The sequence below is a fragment of the Notechis scutatus genome, chromosome 2, assembly GCF_049901735.1.
Source record: "Notechis scutatus isolate UNSWTSFEM ecotype Mainland chromosome 2, rNotScu1.2, whole genome shotgun sequence".
Classification (NCBI taxonomy): domain Eukaryota; kingdom Metazoa; phylum Chordata; class Lepidosauria; order Squamata; family Elapidae; genus Notechis; species Notechis scutatus.
In genome coordinates, this window is record NC_142010.1 from 228,894,566 (window position 1) to 228,915,033 (window position 20,468).

At 33.4% G+C, this 20,468-nt stretch overlaps 1 protein-coding gene across 13 annotated transcripts in view; it reads left to right on the forward strand.

The window, feature by feature from the left end:
• MEF2C (myocyte enhancer factor 2C) overlaps positions 1-20,468 on the forward strand; it is a 199,734-nt gene that overhangs the window by 97,701 nt on the left and 81,565 nt on the right. For all 13 annotated transcript variants that reach the window (XM_087958202.1, XM_026672222.2, XM_026672275.2 and 10 more), the window contains one exon: positions 6,610-6,813. In XM_087958202.1, coding sequence (XP_087814328.1) covers positions 6,610-6,813 — 204 coding nt within the window. The remainder of the gene's footprint in view (positions 1-6,609; positions 6,814-20,468) is intronic.

Below are 20,468 nucleotides of genomic sequence, written 5' to 3' on the forward strand. Positions count from 1 at the left end.
GTTCTTTCTTTGTGTCTGTGGTGGATACCAACACTGTTATTATAGGAGGGTCATAATTATTTTGCCAGCTTACTAAATTTTTAAAAGAGACACAGAAATATCCTGAGAAGGGGGAAGAGGAGGGACAACAGACATAAAAGCAACATAGTTCTGTATCATAATTTATCACCACAAAAGTGGATGACGTAGTAAGTGGATTTGTGGCTTTTACCTTCCACCCGTAATTTTTGCTCCTACACTGAGCCATTTACAGCTAGGAGTGGCACAGAATTTCGGCTATAATTTTAGTTAAACATAAACAATGGCTAAATGCCATTCCTTTTTTGGTACCACAAATTGATGGGATGGCTTCTAGGTGGAAGAAGTCAATTTTGTCATGTTCTACAAAGTTCTGTTATATGTCAGAGAATCAGATCAGAAAACAGTAAAGTGTCCTTCATTACAAATAAACATTTTAGTTAGTTTTCAACAGTTACACAAGAAGGATCATTTTGTATCTCTGTATTTATATTTTAGAAAGACTTGCTCCTTGTGAAAATATTTCATTTTTACTCAAGTCATTCTCATGACATTTGAACCCACATTAGCATATACTGATTTTTACCAACGTGGCTTCAGGCTGAGCTTGAAATTTTGAAGTTACACATATCATACATAGAGATTAAACTGGCTGTCATCTGTCATCTCAATAGTTCCAAAGGTAAAGTTACAGTGCCTCTTCAAAGATGGTAGACATGCTGAACAGTGGATTGTGTACTGCATTGGCTAGATTTGAACAAACAGGTGGTGGCATCTGATTCTTGTCTTTTTCTCCACCAATTAATTCATTCCTCTGAGGTGAAAGAGAAGGTACATGTACAATAAGTGAGAAGATACATATTATGCTCAAGGAGTTTTAATAGTGGAAGCCCTATTAGAGTGTGGGTTTTAGTACACATCAATCTTGCTAATCATAATCAAAGCATGAATAAGCTCAATGAGGTCCCATCTCATTCTTGTTAAGGCAATAAAAATATAATTTCAAACTACTTTATATAGAAAAAAACAATTGCAGACAGATGTGTCAAAAGCAAATTAAGAATTATCTCTCAAAATGCATGGGGCAATAAAGCATGGCAAAGCAAATTTGAAGAACCATTAACCTGGATTTCAGGCTTACAGCAAATAAGTACAAGTAAGCATATTAAAACAATATTATTATTATTATTATTTTTTAAAACAAGTTTTATTAATTTTTTTCAAAACACACAAGTCGTCATTATCCATTACATATTTAAACCTTTTTCCATTATAAATTTAACAAGTCAGATAAACTATAATTCTGATTAAAACAATATTATTGTAGCACATAAAATATTAGAAAACATTAAAAAGTTTTGATAAAATGTTTTTTCTGTTTAGCAGCAGCTGATGAAAATCTTACTAATTTCTATAGCAATGCCTCCTTATCTAACTTTATTAAATATTCAATTTTATATGAATCAGACAAAAATGATTTTCTTATCAAGAGAGGCTCCAGAATATTTCCACATGCTGAAGTGGAAGTAGGTCAATACAATAAACAATGGTGAAATCTTCTATAATTTCCTTGGAGCAAAGACTGGCATATATTATACCGAATATTGAGAAATTGACTCCAGTTACTGATGCCATTTGCTGGAATCTGAAGGATTTAGGAATTAACTAAAAAGTTAACTAAAAGTTAATTAGCCAATGTTCACATTCACTTTTAGTGCATTCTAAAGGATAATTTTATTTTGTAATAATTGAAACAATTTAAATTTAAGGATTCCAACATCCTGTTTTTGAATAACAGATTACTGTATGGATTATTTGAATTTAAAATAATTTTGACAAAAAATGAAAGATACACATGTGATGGAATAAAAATGTAAAGCAACTAGTGGTACAAGAGTGAGTGGAAAAATTCACTTCTCCAGCAGGCACTGCTTTACAAGTCAAAATCAAGTAATGAGAGGAGTTTTCCAATTATTCCAGCTTTAATTAGGTATCTATCAGATTCTGCATAGAGAGAAGGAACAGGAGCATCTTTAAGTAAACCTAAGATAGTTCCGAGGAGTTTATTTTGAAAGTTCCATGTCATTAAATTGATAGTGAATAAGGTTGCATGAATTAGTCTTCTGTGAGGAATTAACTAAAAAGTTAACTAAAAAGTTAGCCAATGCTTATTTATCTCATAATTTATGTCACGTCCATTTTGATAGGACACTGTTAAAAAAAGAAAAGAAGCACAATGAAACCAGGAGTAGTTAGCAGTTTGCTAGATAGCTATATTAAACATCCAGACTTTTGGAAATTTTCAGGCAAGCATTATAGATGAGAACAGACACAGAGAAAGTATATTGTCATCTCCACCATTCTATTTAATACAACAGCATCAAGGCAAGAAAGTTGGAACTGGGTAAGGGTGAGAAAGAGACCATGAGTTATTACAGGCAATTATAATATATGAAAGTTTATTTTATTTGTTAATAATTCAGGTTCTTTTATACATATATAATTAGTTGTTTAGCTATGGCATTTTCACATTGCAAAATCACTAAAAGATGGTGGGAAATAAATATCATGATAAATGTCATTATTGATCATCACAAGAATTTGTTTTGACAGTGTTAATTGGTGGACTGTGATGTTTTAGTTTTCTACTTTTCATTGACATAGAACATATTTCTGCCTTGGATAAATGGGAACTCAGTGCAATTACTCAGTTGGTGATTGCCTAGCTCTTTTGTTGCTCTTGAAGTGTGGGCTGGTTTACTCATTACCTTATTCCTATTGCAGTGACATGTCATTGCTACCATAGAACATCCCAACCTAATGGAGAATTTTGATTTTAATGCCAGATGTTGTTTGATGGAAAGTCTTCAAAAAATTGCCTGAATCCATGAATTAAAACAAGTTAATTTATACAGATAAAAATATAAAACAATGTGCTGATTAGCACTAAACCTGTATTGTGTCATTATTTAATAGGTTCACCTATAACCCTTGAAATAGAATATAATAAGTATAATAACCAATAGTATTTTTTGACCCGGCTCCACTAGTTGATGGCAACTAGGATATAAAGTAATCAGCCACCATAGTAACATATAAATTCAATTAGATATCTGGTTTACCAATTGTCAGGGCACATATTGATAGTAGGGTTTTTATGGCTGGATTGAGATTATCTGAAATTATTATTATTAGTATTTGAAAAGGTTAATTGGAGAAAATGATTTAGACAGATATTTTAGAAGGCAAGGATATTTTTATTAGATACTGGGAAATAACATTGCAGCTTTCTAATACACTGAAAATTTTGCATGCAATATTCAGATACATATGTGTGTATGTGTGTTTGCATGTGTAAATATGCTCAGCAACAGTCATAATGGAGCAAGATGGTTACACATAAGCAATACAGTTCCAAATTTTGGAATCACTGAAAATAATGGACTCTGAACTGTTTGCTGTTTGCTATGTATGTTTTTGATAGGCATCTACAGTCTGTTCACCAAAAAGAAAAAAAGAAAATATTCATTCAGAAACATTATTCTGTAACAGGGTTAAGCGATTTAGTGCCATTAAAGTCTTTTGACTGCAACTCTCATCCACTCTAGTTTAACACAGCTAATGCCAAAAGATCATAGCAGTTGTTGTTTACTATTCATGGAATGAATTCTGATGCTGAGGATTCAGTCCCAGGACATCTGATATCAAGGGCAATGAGAAAGGTTATCATTTCAGCATTTCCTTTAAGCACTAATATGTCTATATGGAATTAGATAAATGTCTTTATTGTTAAAACGTATTTGTGGAACTAAATATTTCAGGCAAATATGGTAGAAAATGGTATTGCTAGAGTTAGGAAGATATTTCAGGGTTTCATGCCTGCAGATAAATTCAATTATTTAAAACTTTATTAATGAGGACAAAATCACATATCTTCAGATTCAAGGTGACTTGAACCAAGACAAGAGACTGATTTTAATTAATTAGTTGAATGATTAATTTAGCAGACTTGAGAGACCAATATATTATTTAAAAGTACATAATATTGTTTTTTGTTTTTATAAATCACATACATTAAAAACCTAATATACTTTGTTTTAGCACATGAATAATGAAAAAGAAAAAAATTAAATACCTTTCACGATGCTCTTAATAATTTCTTAAGTCTTGAACTTTCACTAACATGAAAAGAATAGATTCATTCCTATGACAGCTTATTGTAAAAGTATAAGAGATTAATGATTTATGATGATACTATGCTAAGTGCAAAGAAGTCTGAAATTTTTAACTGTGAGTGGCATATTTTAAATGAATAGTAAAAATTATTTCACTTTAGAAACAGTGATGCATAAAACCAGTTTTATATCTTGGTGAACAATGGTAAGATCATCATATAATGCACCTGGGGAAAATGCTAATGAATCATATTCCAAGCAATTAGGATTACATTTTAATCTTTTTTAAAGAAATAAATGCTTTAGTTATTCTGTCATTGTTTTAAATTACAGCCTAATGAAAAGAAGTCATTTGCAAAAGTCTGCAACAAATCTCATGAAAATTAGTATGTGCTATGTAGCACATTCATGTGGTCAGCTTCAGTATTCAGAAATACCTAACTGTAAACACAGTGGTCTTATAGATATTTCTGTTCCAAAATGTACTGTTGATGGTGAGAATGTTTAATATGCTAAATTCTGAGGTTTTTATTCAACAGAAACTATTCCACATACAGACGGTCTTTTTCCAAGTACTGTGGTCTGCAACTTTCATTGAAAATAGTTTCAAATGCAGAAACAGTATATGGGATTTATATATCCAGCCCAATCCATATTTTAGGATCTAGACCTTTTCTCTTTTTTAAAAAAAGAACAAATCACACATAAACTCATATTACTTGGAAAAAATATTTTCATGTTTTATAAACCAAACCCCATCTTGAAATAACATTAGTTTCAAATTGGCTATAAACATGCCTACTGGACCTACATGGTTATATTTTATCAATTTCTTTGACAAAGTTGAGTTTGGTTTCATGAGCTCAAGTGTTTTTGGAATGTCAAATCAAGATAAGCAAATGTGGAATAATGGTAACCCTAGTGGATAAGGCACCATAATTTTCTTCTCAATTTTTTGAGCAGATTCAATGCTCTGTGCACTTGTATAGCAATCTTTATCAGTGTTCCTCATGGAATAGGATGTTATCTTATTAACAACCTAATAGGATGTTAATATTGGACTGGATATAGATAGAGTTATCCAGATCTAACTGCTTCCAGGCATCCAGATAGGACCTTAACGTGGCTCAGGAAATCTCTGCACAGAACTAATTAAGTATTGCATTATTGTTTAGAACCTAAACTCTTTTCAAAAAATCCTACTGAAATAGTTTGAATTCCACAGAGTTATGCTGATTTACTCCACTAGCATTACTCAGATAGGTAGTCAGATCTTTTATATATCTGTTGGCTTGTAGATCAATACTAATGTGATGCAGTTCAGCAAATTTGATAGTTACATTAAATATGATTGCAAATTATGTTTAATATTATTGTTTAATGAATAGTAGAGATAGTTGCATGTATATATCCATGTGAATACAATGTAATACAATGTAATAATTTGAAAATTATTTTAGACTTCTGCTTCTATATAGTAAAAAATCAATAGAAATAATGTATCAGATGCAAATGTAGTTTTTTTATATTGTAGAATATAAATTTGCAAAGAACAGGAAACTAGATACATTTTTGAGATGGGCTGGTTGGTAACATGAAATGGATTTAATGTCACGTTTTTCATGGTATGGTTAAATAATATTTTATAGCAGCTTGCATTGCATTAGCATGCATTAGACTTATGAGAAGATTAAACACACCTTTATGAATAATACATACTGGAGTGTTTTATGCTTTATAGATATTCTTATTGATAGCATTAAAGAACTGATAGAAATTAGAACTAATTAAGTAGCCTTAGAGCGTGTAACTAGCTCCTTAGCCATAGCATTATACTATAGGTTTGATTTGATTACATCAGAAAGCTGTTAGATTTGTGTCTTATAATCAGTACCTGATGAAGAAAATGTTAATTAATATTTTTTATTTAGAAAGCAGTCCTTTTTAAACAGTCTGTTATTTGACATAAGGCAGGACCAGTTTTGTTTCAGGTCTCCTAATATACAGTTGGTTAGAACTGGCTAACATAGATGAAGTCCTCCAAAGAGAACAATGAATTACAAATTTAAATGTTGATAGGTTTGCAAGTAACAAACAAGTTTATAGTAAATGAAAATAAAAAGTATAGGAAACTAATAATGTATGAAATAGTTGATTTAAGGAAAACATTAAAGGTGACATTGTGTACTGCATATTTTGAATTGCATTATTATATAGAATGTCCTGGCTTAAATCTGTAAAGATGAGGCCCAGATTAATGAATGTCATTCAAGCCTTTCTTCAGTTAGTTGTTTATTATATATATTTACACTCAGCATTGATATTATGCAGTCCACTTCTAAACTTGTTAGAATCTAGGAATTAAAGCAATTGAGAAAGGATCAAACCTGATTTCTGCCTTAATTGTTTGTTTTAGGTGACTTTTACGAAGAGGAAATTTGGGTTAATGAAGAAGGCTTATGAGTTGAGTGTTCTATGCGACTGTGAAATTGCTCTCATAATCTTCAACAGCACCAATAAACTTTTCCAGTATGCCAGCACTGATATGGACAAGGTGTTGCTGAAGTATACAGAATACAATGAACCGCATGAGAGTCGAACGAATTCAGATATTGTTGAGGTAAGTATTATATTGAAATAGGAGGGTTTCTTTCCCTATAATGTACTATATTAGTTTGAAACTGATTTTCTATGTGACAATCACCTGGGCTAGTTCAGTTCATAACACTCTCCTACTTTAGTGCATTCTTTTTGCTAGTTCATTTGGCTTTAGTTTTTTATATTTGTAAAACCTCTCTTAAAATTCAGATACTTTCATCTTATCAAATACAATCTCACAAATTTTTAAAACCATGGATTTATATTTAAAAATATACCCTCCAATATATTTTGTAATGCTTGAGCAAGTGAAATATAATTGATGAGCCTAACCGTGCAAATAAAGGAAGCTTTTGGTAAATTAATGTCATACATGTTCCTTAATATATATTAATCGGTATATTATTTTGTTGTTTTGAAAAGAATAAAAGCATTGATTTTCAAATGTTTTCTAATTTTTTTGCTTGCAGTCATCAATTTACTTTGAAATCTTATGACTGTTTAAGTCAAGATGTAAATAGAGTTGCTCTGTCTCAGGAACTCTTAAGGTTTTTAAACAAATGCATACTTTATTGTAACAATCTTAAAGAATTTGCTGCTGATTTCAGTGGAGCCAGAGTTTAAGTGCCTGTCTGGTGGCTACTTGTATTTCTGATTCTGCACTTCAGTGCAAACAGAGAAATGCATAACATAATCCTGCAAAAAATAAGTGAAGTCCTTCCAAACTTCCAAAAATCCCAGGGCAAATACAAATATTATAGTTTCTATTAAATTTAGAAACAATGTTTTAAGCAATAAAAGTAACTGCTAAAAATTAATGATTTCTAAAGTTGAATAAATTTATACTTTCAGTCAACCGAAAAAAATGTAAATAAATTACTGTTATAGGCCTTCCTGGATTCTTAGGAACTATTCTTAACATTGCAGCAGACCATTAAAATAGTCTTTCTTTTCTTCAGTTCTTGACTAATAAGATTCTATTAATGAAATTCATTGATAACAGCATATTAATAAAACAATATGATCTTTCTTGATTAGATAGACCACTTTGACCTAACAGGACCCCTATCTTGCCCAACTTACATTCCCATGTGACTTGATATTCTCTATTATGCATTATTTAACTTCAGGAATTTGCCATCTCTATTCTTTGTTTCCACTTTGAAGAAATCTCTCTCAGAAGAGGTGTTTATGGCAATAGAAAGAAATGTTACTATCAGGTGAAATATGATTAGAAATGTTGAAATTAGTTATGCTGAAAGATTTCAAAATAAAAGTGCAGGTACAGGAACAAAACATGCCACCATGCATGGAGGATAATTGAGAATGATTTATATGTTCCACTATTCATTGTAATAGAATATTTCATAAAGCACTTTTTGCAAATGCCTTACTTTAATAAACAACATCCACCATCCCAATTTTTTTAAAAAAACACACTTTAAGATTATCAAATAGAAATTTTGCTCCTAAAAATTCCTACACTCTTTAATCTAGATTAGTTTCCCTAGATTTCTTTGAATACTAATAATCTTGTCTTGTCTATTCCCAAAATTGTTGATACAGGAATTCTTCCATTTTTCATTTGCTCTTCTTGATTCCTTACGGCATTAGATACTTGTCATTAGCAGCAGGCTATGTGAATGTTAATCCTGTAGGCAAGCTCTATTTGCAGCCATGGGACATTCCCCCACAATTATTGTATTATGTAGCCTTGGTGATAACTCCAACTATTTTTCTCTGATGTCCTTTATAATATATCACTATTTTGCTTTTGTCTGAAGCTGATAGATTTTTCGGTTTCTAAGGAAAAGAAATGATTAAATGTGAGAAGTAAAGATATTGGTAAACGGCCATGGACAAACAGAAGTACTTCCTGAGAAAAGATGTATGTCATCTGTGCTTGGTGACAAATGTATAATACACAATTCTGTGTGTCTAGCTGTGGCTGCTTATTAATTTATGTCAGCAAAAGTTTTGGATTCTTTATAATAAAAAAGCAGTAGTTATAGGAACACATTGACAATCATTTTAGAATATTTAAACAGTTAAGCAGTATTCACACCAAAGAGATACAAAAGGCTTGCTGTATTGTTCTTTACCATATGGCTTGGTAGCTACTAAAATAGCTTACTAACTTGAAAGGATGTGATTTTCTATATTCAGAACGAAGTATAGAGTGCAGGGGTCATTTCGGATTCAGCAGTGTTTCAGGGTCAGAGGAAATAGTTCTGCAGTATGTGGGGGGTGTTTAGGGGAAAAAAGAATCTTTACATTAGCCAAAAAAATCTTCAGTATAATTATATTGTTTTACTTGATAATTAGCATCACTGTTGCCAGTACAATGAAGCAAGAAAACAAAAGCTGAAGAGGCAGGCAGCTTTGTACACAGAAAGTATCTGAATATATGTCTTGGTGCAGAACAAAGAATTGTCATCTTTTCAATATTTAAATACATCAGTAAAAGATGTATTTAAAGACAAAACTCTGCACTACCAATCCTATGCAAACCTGGGTTGCAATTCCATGCATAATATATCAAGAGCTATACCATTATAGATTTATCTCTCCAAGACCAAAAATGAAACCCGGATTTTTGATGGTAGACAGGTGCTAAGTTTCCCCTTCTGCTTCTCTACTCAGCTTTAAGATTGACATTGTCCAAATAAGTTTGGAGTAACAGGCAAAAAGGAAGATGAGATGTTTCTCTACCGTATCGACAGCCAGGAAAAAAAAAGATGCTGTATGTGTAACCTGGCTTAAGCCTGCTCTCTCCCATTGAGGATGAGATTATTCTAAGGAAAAGGGACCAACAGGAATTACAGTGAAGATTATTCCTTCATTGCTGCCTTGCCAGTTGACATTGCAAGTTCAGGCTTGTCAGGATACTGCAATTGCCCTTTAGAATTGTTCCGTCAATTATACTTAAGAATAAGCCCTTTAAGGCAACTAGTATTATCAAATAAAGGGACTATTCTTCCCATCAAGAATGCGGTATTTTCTTGTAAAGGATGATTCTTTTATTTTTAGTTCTTTTTCAGGACAGCAGAAAATGGATCACTTTCATCTTCTGATTATTTAACTGACCTTCTGCATTCTTACAGATAAATATTTTATATCCATAAGTTTAATTTCTATGGGATTCAGAAATTGGCCTTGCATACTGTATTACATACTGTACATATTGATGGTATGAATGTCTCTTCTTTCTAAAGTTTTAATTTGATAATTTGGTATTTCATAAAATGGCCTTGTAGGATGCCTTTGTGCAAATCCAACAGCAAACCACATTTATGGCATATGCATGTAGGAATTAGGCAGAAACAACAATAAATGTATTTTTAATTGTTGCTTCCAAGAGCAATTGTACCAACAAATAAGCCTGTTGTTATCCGTAATTTTTATTAAAACAGTTTTGTTGTTATTATTATAATGGCACAGATGAATGACCCAGATTTTTAATTTTCCTGAATTCTTAATTGATACTCCACAAAAGGCAAGGAATAAGAAAGATGCAGGAAAATTCAGAATTAAATCTCTAGATGTTAAGGTATAGGGCTGTGATGGCGAACCTATGGCACGCGTGCCATAGGTGGCACTCAGAGCACTGTCTGTGGGCACTCACGCTGTCACCAGCTGTTCTTCTGGTTTCTGGCCAGCTGGTCTTCACGGGCGCCAGAGCACCGGAAAATGGCCTTAAAAATTGCCAAAAACCAGGCCGTTTTCAGGGCTGTTTTTCAGGCTGTTTTCAGGCCATTTGGGGCTGTTTATGGCCCAATAAACGGCCTGAAAACAGCCCAAAAAAAGCATGAAAAATGGTCCAAAAGACTAGGCATGTGTGCACCGGCCAGATGGCCTTCAGGTTTCCAGTGCTCCGGCATGTGCACCAACATGCACATGCACACACATGTACGTGCGTTCCAGTTTGGGCACTTGGTGCCGAAAAGGTTCGCCATCACTGCTATAGGGTCTACAGTTCAAAGATTTATTTATTTGTTCATTTGTTTGTTTATTTAGCATATTTATTTATTTAGCATATTTATTTATTTAGCATATTTATTTATTTAGCATATTTATTTGGCCATCCATCCCTAAAGCACCTCCAACTTATGCCTGTTGCTAAGAAAAAAAAATTACCTACCTTTAAAAATAAAAATACCATTAGCCCCCAGTCCATTTTCTGACCAATAAGTCAGACAAAGAATAGATAATAATTTTTTGTTTCTTTTCAAAGTATAATTTTTAATCCATGGATGAAAGAAAAGACTCAGTAAAATAACTACGGAATTTCACTCAAAAGTGCTTTTCCAAAACGCAACTGGACTTTCTTGGTTTTTTTCTTTAAAAACATTTCATTTCTCATCCAAAAAGCTAATGATTGATAATCTCCATAGCCATAAGGAACTTAACATTTTGCCAGAATTTACAAAACTTCATTCTTATTGGCACATTTTGTTTCTAATGTGCAATTTAGCAGCAGAACAACCCTAAAGAAAGTATACTGAATTTGACTAAGATGCATTAGACCAATCAATCTTAGAAGGTAAACTGTAGTATAGTAATTAGATTCAACTGTTTGCATTCACCTGTTTGTTGTTTTCTAATAGAAAATTATTATTTTTTGTGGGGGGAGATATCACAGTCTTGCTGTTCCCTTGCTTTTTTGTTTTTTGTTAATCTTATGTTTTCTTACCTCAGGATACCTTGCTTGTGTTGCTGAATTATTTCAGTCCTGCATAGCAGATTTAGGTCAGGATGATAAAACAAAAACTATTATTAAAACTGAACCTTTTGTCCTTTTAAACAATTTAAGAACAACAGTTCTTACCAAAATTGCTAACATAGAATCAAACCCTTCCATGAATGAAAATGCAAACTTGGAATCTGCATATTTTATCAAAACATTGTTAAACAAATATGTAAAATAATTGACCGCTTTTTTAAATATTACAAAATGAACTGAATTTGTTATGAGATTCATTGAATACTTAGCATCTGGGGAGAAGCTATCAAATAATTTTAATCCAAGATAATGTTATAAGGTTTTATTCTGGTATCATTTGTGCTCTCCTGTTCTTATTGTCTATGGTTTTAATACACATGTTGCAACAGCTTAACATCCAGTTGGTGTTTTTGTTTAATTTAATTTTTTTTGCTCACCTCCTCAATTCCCCCTTCATTGTTACATAGAATATCACAAAACTTTTAAAGTCCTATAGTTTGTTTAATTTTGCTTTTTCACTAACTCTTTTTTTTTATTTATGCTTCCCCCTGTCTTCCAGGCAATCATTCTCCTCTGTTAAATCTGGTATATCAGTCTTTTACTTCTCTGCTTTATTTAGATGTTTCATCCTTTTTTTTGTTCTTACAGGCCTGTTACTTTCTACCATGATTGCTGTTTTATAGCTAGATTAGCCTACTTTATTTCAATTTTACCTTCTTTCTAAATTTTGAACCTTAGTAGCTTTCCCTTAATTTCATTCTTCAAAGATCTGACTCTGCTTGATTTTATCATACAGCTTTTTGATAAATATAAGTCTGATCCTCTGGAGAGTTTTCCTTTTCTTTTCCTGTGTTCTCCAAATTGCTCAGTTAAATATTTAAATCTACATTACTTAAACCCTAACTTTGCACGTTAGGATTTGGATCTTCTGTACAACAATTTTTGTTTATATTTTCAAAAAGGAGATTAAAAATGGCATGTTAATTCAATGACCAGTGTTTGGCTCAAATCAAGAGTTAAAAATAGGTTTTTTTTATCTTTGTTTGGTCTTAGATCTTTCCTTCGAAGACGATTCAGATTCAAATTCAGATTCTTTATAACTCTAATAAAATAACACAATAAAATTATACAGTTCTCTATGATTGTAGGCTGACTTCCACTGAAATTAGTGCCAGGTATCTAAATGATCTTAATGAAATTGCATTGCAGAACATTAAAAAAAATGAAAAATGGTACTTTAAACATTGTTTTTTTGTAACACCACTGCTGAATTGAGAGTTGATATAATTGAGTGGCTAGGAGTATGGAGCATTAGGAAAATGTTCCTAGTCAAACAAATTTAGACATAAGATTATTAAGTGGCCTTTACTAACCAACCATGTAAATGTTAAATACCTCCCACAATTAAATACCTCCCACCAATGTGGCATGGTTGTTAGGTATAACATTGATACCAAATATGGTTTGGGTGAATAAATATATAAAACTTAGATATCATGGTTTAAGTGCTTATCACTTTAAGCACAATGCAGCAGGCAATTAGCCGATTAAGGTGCGGTTAGAAGTTACAATATAAGGAAGCATTAGAAGCTGGAAAGATTACTGTAACTGTGTGCTGCTGTGACTAACTGTGATTACTGACTGTGAGTGCCTGTGACTGAACTGTTATTGTTTGCTACTGTTTGCTGATTACTGCGTAATTCTACTGAATATCCAGCGTTTGTTTCTCTGGAGAGTGAAACCGGAGGAGGAGAAGATATCTTTATCGGCTGATAAAGATATTGCAAGGACTCTTAACTTGGACTATACTAGTGAGTCTTACTGGATGGAAATACTGTGAATGAATTAATGGACTGAATGACAATGCTTAAACTCTAACTGGATTAAAAACTATTTAAACTACAAACAGTGTTTGTGTTCAGTGTGTGTATACTCTGGGGCCCTTCCGCTCTCGTTTGGTTGCCTGGCTTGACTACTGCTGCAATACTCTTCTAGGGGTTAATTCCCAAACCCATAACATTGGTTATGGGCCCAGCAGCATAGTCTAACTAACCAGGATATAGCAGAGAGAGTTGGTGTGAGTTGCACATTACTGTAAAAACAAACTGTTTTAATTAGTTTAAAATAGTCAAAATATCTGAAGAGTAATGGCACAAGTAAATTTGTCACAACTGTCCATGATATCCAGGCTGGATGGAACAAACTATGTTTCATGGTCAATGAAATGTAGTTTACTTCTACGCAGAGAAGGTTTGTGGGACATTATAGCAAACCCACCAGATGTGAGTAGCTGGGATCCTGCTAATGATGATGATAACGAAAAGTTACAAGACTTTAAACTGAAGAATGAGCAGGCTTTATGCATCATAGGACTGACTTCTCTGTGATCAGCAGCTTGTCCATATTCGTGGAGAAGAAAATGCTGCAAACTGCTGGGAGAACCTCAGGAAGATTTATGTTCGGGACAGTGTAGGAGCACATATAAATCTTACACGGAAGCTTTTTCAACGCATCTTCAGAGGAATGGAGATATGTTAGTTCATTTAAACTGTATGAAGAGCATTTTTCAAGATTTGCAAGAAAAAGAGCTTATATTTAATGAACTGCAACAAGTCTACATAATATTATCTTCATTAGATCAAAGCTATGATGATTATGTGACTTCGTTAGAGGTATTGCCAAAAGAAAGCCTCTCATTAACCGAGATTACAGGAAGGCTACTAGAAGAAGCCAGAAGAAGGCGTGAGCGTGACGAGCTGAGAGAAGATAAGAAAGAAGAGAGATTATCTTCAAAGCTTGAAAGAAACCAGCAAAGCAAAGTAAAGCACCCGAAGAAGAGAATTTATCTTGACGGCATACACAATTAAAAATGTTTTAATTGTGGAGGCAGAGGACATTTGGCAAGATTCTGCAAAAAGAGAAAAAGCCAGAATGTAAAAAAGCCAAAGAAAGCATTTGAACTAGCCACGTTTAGCAACTCTGATGTGAAGAATAATTTATGGGTGGTTGACAGTGGCGCATCCCACTGCATCACAAGAGATAAGACAAAATTTATAAAAATGTCTACAAGTTCTCAACATATATCACTTGCCAATGGCTGGAACCTGAAAGCGAAAGGTCAAGGTTTTGCACGTTGTCCGTACATAAACCAGGATATAAAAATGTTGTATGTACCGCAACTAAAGTTTAATTTGCTTTCAGTAAGGGTATTAGATAAATTAGGTTATGTAATTACTTTTAAAGATAATAATTGCATAATTGAAAAAGATAACAAAAGGATAACTGCAGCTTTAAATGGAACATTATATGTCTTAGATAATAGTAAGAAAGGGGAGGCACAAACTGTATTTAATAATATAAAGCCTCATGAAGAATGTATCCATTTATTGCATAGGCGTTTGGGGCATGTAAATTTTAAAATGCTAAAACGTACAGTTGAGTTATCTGAAGGAATAAGGTTAAAACCTTGTGATAAATATTTGCGTTGTAATGTTTGCTGTGAAGATAAGAGCAAAGTATTGCCTGCAAATAGGCTAAATGGTTTCAAAACAAAAGAACCTTTAGAAGTAGTATTTGCAGACATAATAGGTCCAAAGAAACACAGTATGGGGGTGCTAGATATATACTGAGCATTATGGACCATTATTCTAGATATGGGTTTTGCTATTTAATGAAAAGCAAAACTGAAACATATCAACATTTTTTCAATTGGCTTAGGTTTGCTGAAAGAAAGTCTAAACGACAACTGATAACCCTGGTGACAGATAATGGCACGGAATTTATTAATAAAAAATTCCAGAACAGACTTAAGGTAGCTGGAATAGAGCATAAGAAGTCTGCTCCATACAGGCCAGAACATAACGCTTTTATTGAAAGAAGAGGCCAAACACTACAGGCAATGGTTAGAACAATGTTAAATGATTCTGGGTTACCTGATTCTTTGTGGGGGAGGCTACAATGTGTGCTAATAACATATTGAACAACGTTGTTAATACAACAACAGGTGAAATTCCATTTACCAGGTGGCATGGCAGGAAACCTGATCTAAGTTACCTGCACACATTTGGTGCACCAGCATGGGTGCATATTCCTGCACAACTCAGAAAAAAGGGCAACATAGAGCTAAAAGATTTTTCTTTGTTGGTTATCAGGCAAACCATAGGGCATATAGATTTTGGGAGAAAGGCACATCTAAAGTGTTATGTAGTGCTAGTGCCCAATTTCTAGAACATGAAGGATGGGAGAAATTAGAACAGGATGCCAATAAAGATGTAATTATTGAATCCTATAGAAATCCCATTAGTTATCCCTGTAACTTTAAAAATAAAGTAAAGAGACAAATACAGGATGAAATAGTGCCCATAAAGGAAGAAACAGATTCAATAGCTGAACAGGATGAGGAAGATGAACAGGTAGTAGTTCGACAAAGTCCTCCTGTAAGCCCTGTAATTCCCAGAAGAACTACACGTATATCTAGACCGCCTGATAGGTACCAGGCTAACACAGTGTGCCAGATTAATCAAGTTCCTAATTCTGTTGAAGAAATTAAAAGTATCCTAATAAGGAAAAAGAAAGATGGTATGCAGCAATGAATAAGGAACTGAATTCATTAAGAGATATGAAGGTGTATGAAAATGCCAAATTACCTGTAGGAAAGAAATCCATTGGCTGCAAATGGATTTTTAAGGTAAAAACAGATAAAGATGGTAATTTAATCCATAAGGCAAGGTTAGTAGCCCAAGGTTTTAGGCAGAATGCCAATGACTACGATGAGGTGTTTGCACCTAGTCTTAAGGCAGCAACCTTGAGAGCAGCTTTAGTGTGGGCAGCTAGTAAAAACTATATAGTTAACCATCTAGATGTGGAAACTGCTTACTTGCACGCCCCATTAAAACATATTATTTATATGAAAAACCTGTTGGTATTAAATGTGAAAGAAATAAGGATAATAATGATTGTTGGTTGTTAAAGAAAAGCCTCTATGGTCTTAAACAATCAGGCTATGAATGGAACCAGTATATTGTAAAGGAACTAGACAATATAGGATTTAAAGCTGGTTTAGCCGATCCATGTCTGTTTAAGAGGGAGACAAATGGGAAAGTATCATTATTATTACTATTCACAGATGACATTGCATTGATAACTGAAACTAATGATGAAGCAAATAAAATAATAGCATCATTAGGAAGGAGAATAAAGATCAAGCAATTAGGGGAGATAAAGAAGTATCTCGGTTTGAATATAAAGAAAACACGGAAAGGTTTTAAGATATCTCAGGAAGATAAGATAAGCAAATTGCTAAAAGATTACAAGATGGAGCTTTGTAAGCCAGCTAAGACTCCAATGAGTCAGGAGTTTAGCAACACTGATGTACAAAGCCCTGAGTTTGATAAGGTGATTTATCAATCTTTAATTGGTAGTTTGAGTTATATTAGTAATTGGTCTAGACCAGATATATCGTACTGCGTGAATCAGTTGGCTAGATTCAATTCTGCACCATGTGAAAGACACTGGATTGCAGCTAAGAGGATATTAAGATATCTTAAAAAGACAATGAATTATTCATTGTATTTAGAACCAAAGGATGATTTAATTCTGAGTGCTTATGCAGATGCTAGCTTTGCATCAGAAAGAGACACTAGAAAGTCGACTTCAGGAACAGCCATAATGCTGGGTAAGACATTAATAGGCTGGAAGTCAATAAGACAACAGCATATAAGTTTGTCTACTATGGAGGCAGAATTCTCCTGTTTATCATTGTTATGTACAGAATTAATAATGTATAAACAAATGTTAATTGATATAGGTATAACTGTAGATTATCCTATAATTATACATGAAGATAATCAGGCAGCAATTCAAATGGCCACAAATATTGGAGTAAAAACAAGGAGCAAGCATACAGATCTAAGATACCTAAACGTGAGACAATCTGTAAGAAGTAAGATGATTCAGCTAGAGTACTGTATGTCGGAGGACAATTTAGCTGATAATTTTACTAAAGCCCAAGGTGCCAGTAAGCACCAGGAGTGTTGTGAAAATATGGGATTAGATTGTAAGGTATTATATATTTATTTCACCCAAAAGGGGAGTATGTTAGGTATAACATTGATACCAAATATGGTTTGGGTGAATAAATATATAAAACTTAGATATCATGGTTTAAGTGCTTATCACTTTAAGCACAATGCAGCAGGCAATTAGCCGATTAAGGTGCGGTTAGAAGTTACAATATAAGGAAGCATTAGAAGCTGGAAAGATTACTGTAACTGTGTGCTGCTGTGACTAACTGTGATTACTGACTGTGAGTGCCTGTGACTGAACTGTTATTGTTTGCTACTGTTTGCTGATTACCGCGTAATTCTACTGAATATCCAGCGTTTGTTTCTCTGGAGAGTGAAACCGAGGAGGAGAAGATATCTTTATCGGCTGATAAAGATATTGCAAGGACTCTTAACTTGGACTATACTAGTGAGTCTTACTGGATGGAAATACTGTGAATGAATTAATGGACTGAATGACAATGCTTAAACTCTAACTGGATTAAAAACTATTTAAACTACAAACAGTGTTTGTGTTCAGTGTGTGTATACTCTGGGGCCCTTCCGCTCTCGTTTGGTTGCCTGGCTTGACTACTGCTGCAATACTCTTCTAGGGGTTAATTCCCAAACCCTAACATTGGTAATAAAATTACTGATCTATTTTTCAGAGTTGCTATATGGATTGGTGAAATAATATTAGGTCAAGCCAATATTCTTGGTATGCCACTATATGCTCTGTTATTTGTTCATTCTTCCTTCCTATATACCAGATTTTATTACTTCAATCTTGCATCTAAACTAGAAAAGCACAGGCTACAACAAGGATATAAAATTAAAATCAGAGGATATTTGAGGATAAAGCGTTTGTTTTCAAACTTCAGTCAAGGATTAACAAAATTAATCATGTTTCTTCAATTAGAACATGAGTAATACTCAAGGAATTTCAGTGAAAGAAAGTTAGTTTGTCCAGCACTGCCATTTTTTCCCATTTATATACTTAAGGAAAGTTTGTTAGTATGCTAAATAGGGTTGTGCAATATTTTGAAACCAGCATAAGCATTCCATATTTTCAGAACATCTCAAATCATCCATTGCTTTTCCTACTTTCACACACTACTTTAACAGGTTGCAGACAACGCTATGTTCCTATATCTTTCAGGGAATAAATCTGAAGTACTACACACAGCCTTAAGACTATGGAGAAGCTCCGTTATTGACTTCAGTTGTAGTCCAGGCTGGCATCTCATAAACTAAATATATATTTTGACACATTCTACAGTATAGTTACACTTTATTCCTTTGACAAACACAAAGGAATTGCATCTAAATAAATTTTATGTGGCAGGGTCTCTGAAGGCAGAATTTGAAAGCAACTAATATAAATTAAAATGGATATGAAGTGTGAGAATAACTCCATATTCTTTCTATGTCATGCTTATATTTTCATAAATGATGAAACATCCCATTTCTAAACCTATTTACTTGACAGTAAATCTTACTAATTTCTGCAAAATTTGCTGCCAGCTGAGCGATCATGGTCCTGCAGAGTCAATATCACATCAGACCATTTGCTGCAAATAGTAGGAGAAGCAGCAGCAACAGATGGAGAAGTCAGTATTGACAGATGTCTCACTGCTTCTTTCTGTCTTGTTCATTATATTATTAAAAACTCTTCACATATATAATTATTCTGGGGAGACATATATCATTAGACAATGTGTACATTTAATAGTATGACTTAGCTCTGTTCCAAACCAATGTTTGGGATCCTGTGTATATGACAAAAAAATAGTCATGGTGGTAAAGGTTTTTTCTTTTCTTTATCCAGGTGTTATTATAAATCTCTAACAGTATTTTATTGTTCTAATGAGAAGTTGTTGGTAAAATCTATATGGGATCTTAGTCTTAAAACTAAGTAATTATGGCAACTTGAGTATCCTGAAAACCTGGAGACAATTAGGCACAAATATTATTTGGATTGTACAGAGAGTTTATGTTCATACACATCATTGCAGCATAAGTGATACCTTAAATTTGAAACAAATGTCAGAGTCTCATTTTTCTGATTTTCTTATTGAACATTATTGCATCAAATCTTTCTTGTAGTAGATTCTATAGCGTACCTAACATTAGTTACCTGGTGAGAAATTCTGAATGCATTGAAAGAGGGAAAATCTGTCAATTATTTTTAAAGGTCACAGCACTAATGACCAACTGAGAGGTTAATTAGTTTTTGAAAGCTTTTTATATCAATTAAGACTCTTATCTATATAAATAAGCACCTCTCACTATTTCAAGCTATGAACCTTTATTCATATACTTTGAGGAGTCTTAGACATGATAAAAATGCAGAGTTGGAGAGAAATTAAGGGCAAAGTCCTCATATATCCTTTCTTATTCACATCTAAACAATAGAGACATGGTCTGTTCAGAGCTTGAATGTCTCCATCAATATGACAGTTAATTTCACATGTAATGGAGTAAGCAACCTCCTATGCTATAATGTCAGAAACTGATTTAGCAGAGATATTGTCAGGAGGAGTCATTTTCAATTTTAAATGAATGCAACAAATCTTAAAGACCAACTAACTGAGCACCTCAATTCCCACAATAACACAAATGGAATTCTACAGTCAGAACAGGTGATATTACAACTGACATAATGATCTTGTAAGACAGAGGGTGTCAAACTCACGTCATCACAATGGTGTCATGTGATGTATCAGAAATTTTCCCCTTCGCTAAATCGGGTATGGGTGTGGCCAGCACATGACACATCCGGCCCTTGGGCAAGGAGTTTGACAGCCCTGTTGTAAGAGATTATTTGTGGAAAGGAGACATCCCACCAAAATTTGTCAAAGGCAGGATTCTTTCTTAGGTATAAGTATACTACTCTTGAAAATGTTGAGGTGA